General features: G+C 43.4%; 1 protein-coding gene across 4 annotated transcripts; it reads right to left on the bottom strand.

Annotated features, from left to right (window-relative positions):
• Window positions 1-4,952: 4,952 nt before the first annotated feature.
• LOC119059976 (leukocyte immunoglobulin-like receptor subfamily A member 6) lies at window positions 4,953-13,249 on the bottom strand. 4 transcript variants are annotated; one of them, XM_053656770.1, is made up of 9 exons: window positions 13,160-13,249; window positions 12,673-12,708; window positions 12,184-12,236; window positions 11,656-11,955; window positions 11,338-11,385; window positions 9,297-9,344; window positions 6,047-6,157; window positions 5,429-5,475; window positions 4,953-5,339 (listed from the first exon to the last, which is right to left on the bottom strand). In XM_053656770.1, exons 4-9 carry the CDS (start codon window positions 11,924-11,926, stop codon window positions 5,211-5,213), a joined length of 654 nt encoding a protein of 217 aa, XP_053512745.1. In that variant the 5' UTR covers window positions 11,927-11,955; window positions 12,184-12,236; window positions 12,673-12,708; window positions 13,160-13,249; the 3' UTR covers window positions 4,953-5,210. The 4 variants fall into 4 exon arrangements, with proteins under 4 accessions (XP_053512745.1, XP_053512742.1, XP_053512743.1 ...); XM_053656767.1 differs by lacking the exons at window positions 12,673-12,708; window positions 13,160-13,249 and having other exon boundaries at window positions 12,184-12,629; XM_053656768.1 differs by lacking the exons at window positions 6,047-6,157; window positions 12,673-12,708; window positions 13,160-13,249 and having other exon boundaries at window positions 12,184-12,628.
• Between the last annotated feature and the right edge of the window lie 245 nt (window positions 13,250-13,494).

Here is a 13,494-nt window from a genome sequence, read left to right as displayed (position 1 = left end):
AGTTTTTGTTGCTGCCCAAGCTCTGTGATTGGTCCTTGGGACCCAATCCCGTTGCCGAGAACTTCCCATATCCTAGTGCAATTACTGATAGGTAGAGACCATTTCTTGAATGGGAGCATCATATTCTCAGCATTCTCAACCTAGGCTGCATGTTAAACTCATTGGTCCGGAGCATCTTTTCAAAGTACTGGTGCTCTGAGATTATGACATATAGGTCCATGGGGGCTGCCTAGACACTGGGCATGGAGGGGGGAGGTCGTTAAAGATTTCCAGGTGATTGTAATTGCCGCCAAACTTGAGAACCAGGTCTCAGAACCTTCAGCTGTGATCGGCAGCCTCCTGCTGTCAGGCAGGTATTTAAAAACCCATCTATATTTCATGGTAAATGTAAGTGACACATTAACTACAAGGAGTCCATCGAGAGCCACATTCGTCAGTTTGTAAAATTAAAAAAATTATTTATTGATTTGAGATTGAAGGAGAGAGAGCAAGAGAGCAGTTTGTTGTTCCAAGTATACAAGCATTCATTGCTTGATTCTTACATGGTCCCTGACCAGGGATTGAACCCACAACCTTGGTGTATGGGACCATACTCCAACCAGCTGAGCTACCAGACCAGGGCTAAGTTTATCAGTTTTATACTGACAACATTAATTTTGTAGGTATGTAAGTAAGACTTCAATGTTTTGCATTTTGAAGTTCTGTTTATGATTTAGAGTGAATATATCTAAACATCTGTCATCTATCTGCTCAAAGTTGAAAGGTCTCTAGACCAACACAGTATCCTACACAAAAAAGTGAATATAGTAAAATAATTTAGTACAACGAAGTAATTTAAGAAGCATGTATTATAAATATAATATAATAATATTATAATAATAACATGTATTATAATATAATATAAATATATAAAAGACACCTCTGTCATTTTAAATGTTCTCTTTCTCATTACCAATAGTTAATTTTTTATTTTTTAAAGTACCTTTCTGTTTATTTTTTGAAAAAGTTTTTATTTATTTTTAGAGAGGGGAAGGGAGGGAGAAGTGAGGGAGAGAAACATCAATGTGTGGTTGCCTCTCATGTGCCCCCTACTGGGGACTGGGCCTGTAACCCAGGCATGTGCCCTGACTGGGAATCGAACAAGTAACCCTTTGGTTTGCAGGCTGGCACTCAATTTACTGAGGCACAGCAGTCAGGGCTAATTTATTTATTTTTTTAAACTACTGAATTTTGGGGGCAGTTTGCTATGCCAGAACGTATAACTGATAGAGAGACCAAGGTATGTCCTAGGGAGAGCAAGTACCCTAAAATGGTAAGAGGCACAGACAGACATGTTGCAAATGATAACATTTCACATTTAAATTAAAACATTAATTTAAAAAATTTAATTGCAGAATAATATTCTGTTGTATATATGCCACATCTACTTTACCCATTGATCTATCTATCCATCCATTGTTTTTATCGTTTGATGGTCTACTTTTACAGTCTGTGTTTTGCCATGTTTAACACACGCTGACATTTCTGTGCTGTGTGCATTATACACAGGATCATTATATGCATGGCATGTGGTCATTGTACCCATGTATAATGCACATCCTTATTTTTCCCTGAAAAATTTGGGGCAAAAAATATCATCTACTATACATGGAAAAATACAGGTCATATTTTTTCATATGTGGGTGGGGGTGCATGTGGGCCTTTCTGTGGCTATTTTAAGAATACTGAACTGAGACTTGTGAGAATTTCACATTGTGTAACTTCTCCCCACCAGGACAAGTTCCAAAAATGGGTTTGTTCACTTGAATATGACCCACAGCTTCTATTTGGAGACATGTTGCAAACCATTTCCCAGAAATCCTGCACAGCAGATGCTTCTGACAACTTATTCCTCTCACTCAACCGCAGAGGCCGGCTGGCTGATGCAGCTTCCGGCGCAGTCCTAAAATCTGCCCTTTCCCTCCATGTCCATGACCTAGTTCAAGCTCAGACTCAACCTTCTCTGATACGACTTCTTCTGTTAGCCTGCCTTTTAGTCTCATGGTCTCTGTGGTCTCCAGGGAAGCCTGTCTCAGACCCCATCCTGAAGCCTCACTGCCCCATTCGACACTCCTCCTTGATCCCCAAACCCCTTTTCTTCTTTTTCCATTTTATTGTATTTCTAATTTTTTCAAGGACAGTTGACATTCAATATTATTTTGTATTAGTTTCAGGTGTACAGCTTAGTGGTTGGATAATCATCTACTTTCAAAGTGTTCCCCATAATTGTTTCAGTACCCACCTGGCCTCATATATAGTTATTACAATATTATTTTTAAGTATTATTTATTTATTTTCAGAGAGGGGGAAGGGAGGGAGAAAGAGAAAGGAGAGAAACATCAATATGTGGTTGCCTCTGGTACATCCCTTACTAAGGAACCTGGCCCCACAACCCAGGCATGTGCCCTGACTGGGAATTGAACAGCTGACCCTTTGATTCACAGGCTGGCACTCAAATCACTGAGCCACACCAGCCAGGGCAGTTATTACAATATTATTGACTGCTCTTTTTTCTGTGGTGTACTTTACATCCCTGTGACTATTTTTATAACTGCCAATGTATACTTAATCCCTTCACCTTATTTACCCATCCTCAACCCCTCTCCCCTCTGGTGACCATTAGTTTGTTCTTTGTATCTACAAGTTTGTTTGTTTTATTTGTTCATTTATTTTATTTTGTTTTTTAGATTCCACATAGAAGTGAAACCGTAGGGTATTTTTCTTTCTCTGCCATACTTATTTCATTGAACACAATACCCTCTAGGTCCATCTAGACTGTCACAATGGTAAGATGTCATTCTTTTTTTTTTTTTAAACAGTTTTTATTTATTTATTTATTTATCTTTAGAGGGGAAGGGAAGAAGAGAGGGAGAGAAACATCAATGCATGGTTGCCTTTCGTGCACCCCCCGCTGGGAACTGGCCTGCAGGGAACCGGTTTGCAACCCAGGAATATGCCCTGACTGGGAATCGAACCTTAGTCCTCTGGTTTGCAGGCCTGTGCTCAATCCAATGAGCTACACCAGCCAGGAGATGTCATTCTTTTTTATGACCAAGTAACATTCCAGTGTATACCTGTAGCTGAACTTCTTTGTCCAGTTGTCTATTGTTGGGCAATTGGGTTCCTTTCATATGCTGGTTGATTAAAAACAATTCTTTTGTTGACTTGAGTATATAACCAAGCTTGAAAATTGTGTAGTACAGCCACACCTCTGAAGTTGTGTCTTGATTGTATTAGAACAAACTAAGGATTTTATAAATGATACTGTTTCCTGAGTACTACCCTCAGCTGGATGAAGAAGCCACAGGGTCAATTGCTGATCATCCGCCTTCAGCTCCCCACTGTTTTGCCCCTTAAACTCTGATATTATAAACAATGCGTAAATGAACATGAGCAGTTGTGTTCCAACAAAACTTTTTTTAAAACTCTCTTTTATTATAGATGTTATATTTTTTCACGTGCTTTCATCCTATTTGGGGTCCTTTGGGCTTTGTGAATGTGGGTATGTTTATTATCTTGATTGTGATGAGGGTTTCATAGTTGCTTGCATATTAATTCTACTAATATGCTGTACATATTAATTATATTCAGGTCTTTGTATACCAATGATACCTCAATAAAACTGTTAAGAATATACTTCTTCTGTCCTGGCTGATGTGGCTCAGTGAATTGAGCCACATCAGCCAGGCCTGCACACCAAAGGGTTGCCAGTTTGATTCCCAGTCAGGGAATGTGTCTGGGTTGCCGGCCAGCTTCCTGGTGGGGGATGCATGAGAGGCAACCACACATTGATATTTCTCTCCCTCTCTTCCTTCCTCCTTTCCCCTCTCTAAAAATAAATAGTCTTTAAAAAAAAGAATATTCTTCTTTTGATTTTTTTCAGCCCTATAAGTTGCAATGTTGGTGAAGCCTGTACTTAAAAATGGTTCAACATTTTATGTTATTGCAAATGAAAAAGGGGTTTTAGGGAACATGACCTCACAGGGTGATCTGATCATAAATTCCTAACTGGGAAGTCACCTGACCCCCCAGGCCTATGAGTTCTTTAGTCAAAGGTTTATTTTTGCCTCAAGCAAGCTCTGTGTGCAGTCTCTGTGCACAGAGGTTAACACACCTTTGAAATAAGCTGTGACAACCCCCGAGAGAGCACAGAATCTTTTTTCATTTTTTACCTTGTAGATATAAAAAATTTAATCTTTATTATATTTTTCCATGACCATGTAATCCCCTTATAACCCCCATCCCCCAGCAATCACCACATGATCGTTCTTGTCCTTGAGTCCTTTTTTCCATTTTTGCTCAATCCCTCCGTCCCCTTGCCCCATCCCCCGACTAGCTGTGGTCTGCTCTCCATGAGTCTGTCTTTGTTTTGCTTGTTAGTTCAGACGAGAGAGCACATACTCTTATTTACGATCCTGTCATCTGACCCCTGCCTTGCTTTCTCCAACTTTAGTGTAATCTTCCTTCCATTGCCTTCTTAATTTCAAACGCATAAAAGAACCCTGCAAAACTATTATTATTTTCAGAGCATTTCAGATCTAGCCCTCTGGCATATGCCATCAATTTGGCTCAACTAAACTCTTACAAAAATTCCCTACAAATATGGATTTTTTTTTGTTTTACATTTTTTAAAATTGTTGTTCAAGTCCAGTTCTCTCCATTTTCACTCCACCACCACGCTCCCCCCGCACAAGAAAAATGGATATTTCTTACATTGACATTGTATATATTTTAACACTAAAAATACAAAAAAAAAGTAAAATGTAGGTGCTGTACAAAATCACGTAGCTTGCCAGATCTGGCCTCTGGGTGATCAGTAGACCTCACATTTTTGATGAGAGGAATGACTTTAGAATCTTTTCTGTGCTTTTAGGCTGTCACCTGAGAGGATTGAAGTATATATATATATATATATATATATATTTTTTAATCAATGAAAACATACAAAAATCACTCTATCATTGTTCCAGTAACTTTGTGGGATCCTGGGAATTGCCGGGCAATTGTAGAGATTCTGGAAATGGCTGGTTGATAAGTGTTCAGGTCTCCAGATTCAGGGGGTCCCGTGGGTCCCCCCCCGCCGGGTGGGCGGCCTCAGATGTAGAAACCGTGACTCCAGAGAAGGGAACCTTCCGACAGGCAGCTGTAAGTTTTCCTGCCCAGAGCAGAGCTCATCGTGGGACAACAGTTGCATATTCGCTGGTGTGGGTCTGTCTGGGTGTTGAAAAGGTCCCCTGGTTGGGGCCATTGAAGACCACTTGCAAATAGGTGACGTCCTGTGGGTCTCTAGCTTCAGGGGCCTGAGGAAGGAAGGGAGACTCTGATATAGTGGTGTGATGTTGGGGACCCAGGAATTGTTGGAGGGTGGAGCCGGGGAGGAAACTCTTACCTGTCTATTCCTTGATTCCACTGGCTGTCTCGCTGCCTTGGCGGCTTCTGGAGGGAAGAGGAAGTTGTTAGGGGCTGCAAATTGGATACCACTACCCCCCCCCCCCCAGTAGATATGCTGACATCCTAGACGGGATTGGGAAGTGGTGGCTCCCGCTGAGAGATGACTGAGTTTAGATGAGGTCTTAGAGGTGGAATTCTCCTCTAGTTCAGCAGCAGGCCAGAACTCCCGCTTTCTCCTGCCACCTGGGCAGCAGGAAGGTGGGTACCTGCAAGAGAATGCCCTCCCTTCCCCCAGGACCCAAACCACCAGCACCTTCAACCGCAGACCTCCCAGCCCTCAAAACTGTGAGAACAGAACGCTGCCTCAGCCTCCCAGTCTATTTCCATTAGCGCAGCCAGACGGACTGAGAAACCAGGTGGTCATGTTCTCAGCTGTGGGTGTCCCGGCCCCGTCCTCTGATTTCACACGTGGGAGTGTTCAGAAGGTACTTGCACGCACAGCTGGAGCCAGCAAACCACCCTTCCCCCAGCAAATGCCCCTGCCCCTTTCCCCTGTAGGATTTGCAGCACAGGGGACTCTACCCTGTCTCCCTCCCACCCTCCCTTTAGGACCTACTGTTTTTGGCTTTGCGATGGTGGAAGAATAAGAAAAGGAGGAGGAGGAGGAGGAGGAACAGCAGGAGGGCCACTGGCAAGCCAATCACAAGAGGCAGGTTTTGGGACGGGCCTGCAAAGGAGAAGAGTGTGTTGGAGCAGCTGCCCTGCCTGAAGGACATTTGCAGAAGGCGCAGTGGCTGTGTGCTCTCGCAGACCCCATCCCGACTGCCGAGGGTTGACCCCATGTAAACCCTAGTATGAGCGGGGCCACTTTAAAGTGGGACCAGAGCTGCCAGGTCAGAGCAGCTGCCTTGCATGTCCTACAACTCAAACCCTGGAATGTGAAAAACAGGGCAAAGGAACCCTTGGATTGGGCCTTAGCAACCTTGTATCCCAAAGAACTGTTTGCAAGACAAGAAGAAAGGCAGTATTATGACTACTGGGCTGATGGCTCCTGGGCTTAAAATTAAAAAATGACAACAACATATTGTTGCCCTGGCTGGTGTGGCTCAGTGGATTGAGCATCAGCCTGTGAACCAGAGGGTGGCTGGTTTGAGTCCCAGTCAGGGCACATGCCTAGGTTGTGGGCCAGGTCCCCAGTAGGGGGCGCTCTGGAGGCAACCACATATTGATGTTTCTCTCCCTCTCTCCCTCCCTTCTTCTCTTTCTAAAAACAAATAAATAAACTCTAACCCCCCCAAACAATACATCAAATATTGTTCAGCTTTAACATTATAGCCATACAAAAACTTCATTTCTTTAATGGGACCTTTTCTCTTTTCTTGTCCTATTGCTTCAAGACTGGCCTCCTCTGGCACCCTGACTCATTCCCCCCTCCTTCTCCCTTGAAAAATCCACTATCTTAATCATTAAGCCCTCAAGGCCATGAAGTTCTGGTCAGCATTAAATACTCCTGGGGACAAAGCCTTGGGTCTGTTAACCACAGAGACAGAGTTTCAGTTGAACTAGAGATAACATCTAGGCCTCAGTCGTGTTTCAGCTCCAGACCCACCAATCAGATGGAGCGATGCCCTGGCCAATGTCAGGGCCTGAGGCAATGACCACCTCCTTCCTGCCCTGTGCTGACCAATCAGGGGAGACCATGACCCTAACCAGAACCCTTAGTCACCATGATTAATGATTTTCTTCAGTATAACCCTAGAAGCCATCTGAGCCAGGTCTTGGAGCATTAGCTCACCTGTGGCTCCATGTTTGGTGCCATTTCCATAAAGTAAACCTTTACTTTCTTGGCTGAAAATTCCTGTTCACGTTTGATTGGACTTTGATGCATGCAGGTGAATGGCACCCTTTAGTATGATGACAACATCACTAAATATATTATCTGCACCAATAGCAATGTCTTCCTCTCATGAATTGTTCTCCTTCCCTTTCTCATAAATGCCCATTGGCTTTGTCTCCTCACTGGAAAACTGTTAGGCCTTCTGATTGAATAGAAGACTCCCAGACAGCTGTTCTTATTAATGTCAATAAATGCTAGTTGCCTCTCATCGGGAAAAGCCTTTAATTTTTAGGTTAATACCCCATTTCTTAGAAAAAGGGAATGGCTTTGATCACCTCATTTACTTCATTCATGAAATCATAGTTGAGAACGAACTTGGCCCTGGCCAGGTGGCTCAGTTGGTTGGAGCACTGTCCCATACACCAAAAGGTTGCAGGTTAGGCGCCTGGTCAAGGCACACACCTAGGTTGTGGGTTCAATTCCCAGTCAGGGCAAATATGTCTTTCTCTCTCACATTGCTCCTTTTTTTCTCTCTCCCTCCCTTCCTCTCTTTCTTTTTTTTTTGAAAATTTTCTTTTTTTAAAAGATTTTGTTTATTTATCTTTAGATATGAAGGGAAGGAGAGAAGGAGAGAAATATCAATGTATGGTTGCCTCTCGTGTGTCCCCTGCTGGGAACTGGCCTGCAACCTAGGCATGTGCCCTGACTGGGAATCGAACCGCAATCATGTGGTTTGCAGGCTGGCGCTCAATCCACTGAGCTACACCATCCAGGGCTCCTTCCTCTCTTTCTAAACTCAAGGAATATATCCTCAAGTGAGGATTTAAAAAAGAAGAGAAGGAAGAACTTGGATATTGTAGTAAGGCAGGGTGTGCCATCTTTCAGCTGTGTCCCAGTAAAGATCAACCTCTGCTGGTCAGCGGGCATGTTCTCTTTGTTTTGGATATCCACCTCAGTGGTGGGATGCAGATCTTCACTAGGACCTTAACAGGAAGACCATCACCCTGGAGGTGGAGCCCAGTGACATGACTGAGAATGTCAAGGCCAACGTCCAGGACAAAGAGAACATCCCTACTGACCAGAAGAGGATGAACTTTCTAGAGAAACATCCGGAAGATGGACACACGCCTGTCTGACTACCACATCCAGGAAGAGTCCACTTTGCTTTTAGTCCTGCACTTAAAGAGGTGTTCAAATTTCCCCCCCTTTTAAGCTTTCAACACATTTAATTGCATTGACTTCAATAAAGTTCTTGCATTAAAAAAAAGAGCTTGTATATGGAAGTTTGTATCAATATAGAGATCAGCTGGTTTTTTTTTGTGTGTGTGGACATGGCCTTTAGAATGGATTTTCACATTTTTAAACTGTTGACACAAATTGAGATTATTATGCTAAGTGAAATAAGCCACCCAGAGAAGGACAAATACATATGATCTCACTCATATGTGGAATTAAATGAACAAAGTAAACAAACAAAATAGAAATAGAGGCATGGACACATGGAGCAGACTCACAGCTGTCAGAGGGGAGTGAGGGGAAGGGATGAAAGAAGGTGAAGACATTAGCTAAAGAATATACATGCATGACCCATAGACACAGACAACAGGGTGGTGAAGCCCAGGGAAGTGGGGGAGGGCTGGAGGATGGGGACAAAATAGGGACATCTGTAATAGTGCCAACAATAAAAATAAAGGAAAAAAGAAGAGAAGAAGAATATTTCATGACATGTACAAACATTTGAAAACAAATTTCAGTGCTTGTACACGACGCTTCGTGGGAACATGACTGTGCTCTCTTCTGAGGTTGTGAGGTGAGTAGTCGCAATGATGACCACAGTTCACAAAGCCTAAAGCATTTACAATCTGGAGCCTGACAGGCATTGTTTGCCAACCACTGGGGTAGAGAAAAGAACAGCTTAGGGAAGAGCCAGATGAGATAAACCTCTCATAAATACTGTTTTTACTCCAAGTCTGTGAGAAGAGGTATGAAAACTTGTACTTTGAATTCTTTACACACACCAGTGACTCACCCTGTGTAGGTCTGAGGTCTTTGGGTCTGGTGGAAACATCAGGAAATTCTGCAAATGGGAACAGAATGGGCTGGTTTCATTATCTCCACTCAGGGTTTTTGTGCACAGACTTGCAATGACCCACATGCCCTCACAGGCTCGGGCACAAGGTAGGAGGGCTGCATGGTAGGTGAATATCATGCTAAGCAAGAGACATCAATCAGAAAATGCCAAGAACCATAAGATTTCTCTCCTATGTGGGAATGTAAAACTGAAAGCAACACACAAACAAGAAAAATGAACAAAAACTCATAGACACAGACAACAGCATGGTGGTTATCAGAGGGAAGGGGCATGGGGAGGAGGTGGAAAAGAGTGAGGGGGTCAAATTCATGGTGATAGAAGATGATTTGACTTGGAGTGGTGGGCACACAATGCAATATGCACGTGATATATCACAGAACTGTATTCTTGACACTCATATAATGTTATTAATCAACATCACTCCAGTAAATTGAATAAAAATTAAGAAAGAGTGTAAAGATAGCGAAGCTAATGGGAGAGTGCTCTTCAGGAATTAAGAATTAATCTGCTATATCAAAGTTTGTGGGACATATACATTTGCTGCAGCCAAAACTACACATAAAGAATTCTTTACATGTTGGTGAGATTCCAATAAAAATATGGTTAATGAATATTAGATCCCAGTAAAATGATTTCTTATTTATTTTTATTTCTTTAAATTTTTTGATTATTATTAGTTGTTTCCATTTCTCCCCCTCATTACTCTCCCCTGACCTACTTGGGGTGACATTGGTTAATAAAACTATATAGGCTTCAGGGCACCTATATAAAATTCTTTTTTAAAAAAAACTAGTTATTTATTTTTAAAGAGGGGGAGGGAGGGAGAAAGTGAGAGAAACAACAACGCGTAGTTGCTTCTCACACACCCCTAACTGGGGACCTGGCCCACAACCCAGGCATGTGCACTGACTGGGAATTGAACCAGAGACCCTTTGGTTTTTAGGTTGGCACTCAATCCACTGAGCCACACCAGCCACAGCTCAGGGGTACAATTCTATAATAAATCATCTGTCTATAGTACTGTGTGTTCACCCCAAGTCAAGTCTCCTTCCATCATCATTTATTCCCCCTTTATCTTCTTCTACCTTCCCTCTCTGTAAAAAGATTTCTAATGAAATGGACAGTGAGCTGGACTTAGCCCTTTGGCCATAGCCTTCCAGCCCCTGTTCTACCCATCCCTTATGTATTTTTTAATTCAATAGGTAATTTTTGCTTGCATTATATTTCCCCTTAGGATGTTCTTCTTTCTCTCCCCTGTGTCCTTTGCAGTCTTTATGCTCACCAATTCTATACCTGTATCTGCAGTCAACTCTTGTAGCTCAACATTTATAAGCTAACTTTAAATGCATGTAAGCTTAACACTTATAAGCTAACTTTGAATGCATGTAAGCTAACTTTGAATACAGCCTTCTCAGAAGCACAAGTCCAGGACAGAGCTTCTCACCTTGCCCCACCCGCCTTTGAAAACTCATGTGTCTATTTCTCTGTGAATGGTCCTGCAATGCATGCATGTCACAGGTACCGATAGAGAAGTGTTGTGGGACTGCAGGCAAGGCAAGTTTTTACTAAATTCTTCTCAACATGTAGGGACACAGAGATGGCAGCCACAACTGCAGAGGTCTTGGCTTGAGTGTCCTTTTTAAAAATTCTCACCAGAGGATATGTTGAGAGAGAGAGAGAGAGAGAGAGAGAGAGAGAGAGAGAGAGAGAGAGAGAGAGAGAAGTGAGAGAAACAGCAATTTGTTCTACTTATTGATGCATTCATTGGTGGATTCTTATTATTTGCTGTGCCTGGGGATTGAATCTGCAACCTTGGCGTATGGTGACAATGCTCTAACCAACTGAACTACCCAGCCAGGACCAGAAGTCCTCTTGAAAAGTTGATTCTGTCTCTGATAAATACTATTTTTACTCCAAGTCTGAGAGAAGAGGAATGAAAACTTGTACTTTGAATTCTTTATATACACCAGTGACTCACCCTGTGTAGGTCCCAGGTCTGTGGGTCTGGTGGAACCATCAGGTAATTCTGCAAATGGAGACAAAATGGGCTGGTTTCATGATCTCCACTCAGGGTCTCTGTGCACAGATTTGCAATGACCCACATGCCCACACAGGCCTGAGCACAGGGTAGGAGGGCTGCAGGGTGGGTGAGGGGTGAGGGTGACCTCACAGTTTCCTGTCCAAGAACAGGGTGTTGACACCCCCACCTCCTTATTTGCCCTCTTTCCCCCCACCCCCCTCTAACTGGACATCATCAACCTCACATGGGAACATGAAGACAAACAAGCTTGCTCACCTTTGACCTCAAGTTCTAATGGGTCACTGGGGTGAGACCACACATAGGGGTCATTGTTGAAGGCACCATAGCACCTGTAGGTCCCTGCCTGTGTGGCGTTGACAGGGCCCCTGTTGAAGATGGCCTGGCACTGACTGTCCTGGCATGTGGCGCTTTGATTCTGGATGGTGTGAAATTCATCTTCTTTGATGAGAATAAATCTATCAAACTTGAATTTCAAGAAACACTTCAATGTCACTTTGTCTCCTGAAGCCACCACAGTGCCACTCATGCTGCTGAGTGAGGGTTTCTCATAAGCTCCTGAGAAAGAAAGTTCAGTGACAAAGGGAGGTCATGTACATTCATTGTCCTTTCTGTTTCCCAACAAGAGATATGGCCCTGGGTTCTGGCCACTCCCTGTCCCACCCTGAGGAAAGCCCTCTCTGCACCACCCTGGTTCCTTCCCAGAGACCAAGTCTTCCTGTCTGAGAGCCCAGTTCTCCCCCTGCAAAGGGTCCCACTTGGCCCTGCTGCCTGTGTGTCACTCACCTGTCAAGACCACTGTCAGGGGGGAACTGCGTGGGGACCAGAGTTCTCCACTCCTGTAGGAACAGTGGTACAACCCTGTTTGGTCTGGTTTCATCTCTTTGATATCTAAAGTGGATGTCTTAGCCTCCTGAGGCTCAAGTCCTCCCTCTTTAAATATCTTGTATGCTTCAGCTTCTGCAGGCTCTTGGCACTGGATGGTCATATGCTTATCACGAGGAACTATGGATCTGGGATGAGCTGTGATATTAGGTTGGGGTAAATCTCCTAGAAGAACAGGTGAGAAATGTACAGGTGTGTCTGTTTCTCATGCCACTCCCCACTGCCTCCACACTTACAGCCACAAGGTTAAGGCAAAGATGTTTCCTCCCAGCAACCAGTAAAGCTGATATCTGGCCAAACCCAACTCAGTCCTTGGAACATTAAAAAACTACTCACCTCATAATGAGAAAAGAAGATAATAATAAAAAATAATATAACAAACACACTCACCTTTCTGAGGCTGTGCGCTCTGACCCAGAATCAGCTCTGGAAGAAAAGAGCAGATGAGAACAATTGAGACTTAAAAAATTTTTTTTCATTTACAGTTCACATTCAATATTATTTTGTATCAGTTTCAGGTGTACAGCATGGTGGTCAGATCATCATGTACTTTATAAAGGGTTTCCTTGATATTTCCAACACCAACCTTGTACCGTACACACAGTTATTACATTATTGACTATATTTTCTACACCATACTTTGCACCCAGTGAGTATTTTACAGCCACAAACCTGAACTTCTCAATCCCTTTACCTTTTCCACCCAGCCCTCCAGTATCCCTCCCCTCAGGTAACCGTCGGTCAGCTCTCTGTGCTTATGAGTTCCTTTCTGTTTTGTTTTCCTCGTTTTTACTGGAGAACAGCCCCATCCTATAGAACCACTGACCTGCCCCCTGTAGCCTTGTGTTTGCGCCCTGACCTTTCTGTCCAGACTCACCAAGACAGAGCAGAATGGGAAGGACCAGGGACATGATTCAGGGTCCTAGCTGGCTGCCTGCCCCAGCTATGCTGCGTTATGAGGCACGGACTTCTCTAAGAGGAATGCAAGGCAACAGGAAGTGGTGCAGTGGCCTTGGGTCTCACCCCAGAGTGAAAGAAGACATTTCACAACCTCTTCTGTGTGAGTCTTGCAGACGCAGCTCAGCCATGAAGATGATAGTCATCTGACTTTCAGAATGCTATCTATCAACTTGGTCCCTATTTCTGTCCCCAGTTCCTCAGGAGCATTTAATCTTTCTGTTTAAAGTGCACAGTGAGTGGGGAGCATAGATA

Source organism: Artibeus jamaicensis, unplaced genomic scaffold (genome assembly GCF_021234435.1).
Source record: "Artibeus jamaicensis isolate MK-2021 breed Jamaican fruit bat unplaced genomic scaffold, CSHL_Jam_final scaffold_2693, whole genome shotgun sequence".
In the NCBI taxonomy this organism is placed as follows: Eukaryota; Metazoa; Chordata; class Mammalia; order Chiroptera; family Phyllostomidae; genus Artibeus; species Artibeus jamaicensis.
This window is presented reverse-complemented; position numbering and strand designations above follow the sequence as displayed.

What these genes read in the sequence shown, in the direction of transcription:
- LOC119059976 (XM_053656767.1), bottom strand. Translation starts at nt 12,385, where the DNA reads ATGACCATCCAGTGCCAAGAGCCTGCAGAAGCTGAAGCATACAAGATA. An exon ending in AGACCTGGGACCTACACAGG is followed by an intron (nt 9,345 to 11,337) that starts GTGAGTCACTGG and finishes TCCCATTTGCAG; the next exon opens with AATTTCCTGATGTTTCCACC. An exon ending in AGACCTCAGACCTACACAGG is followed by an intron (nt 6,158 to 9,296) that starts GTGAGTCACTGG and finishes TCTCCTTTGCAG; the next exon opens with GCCCGTCCCAAAACCTGCCT.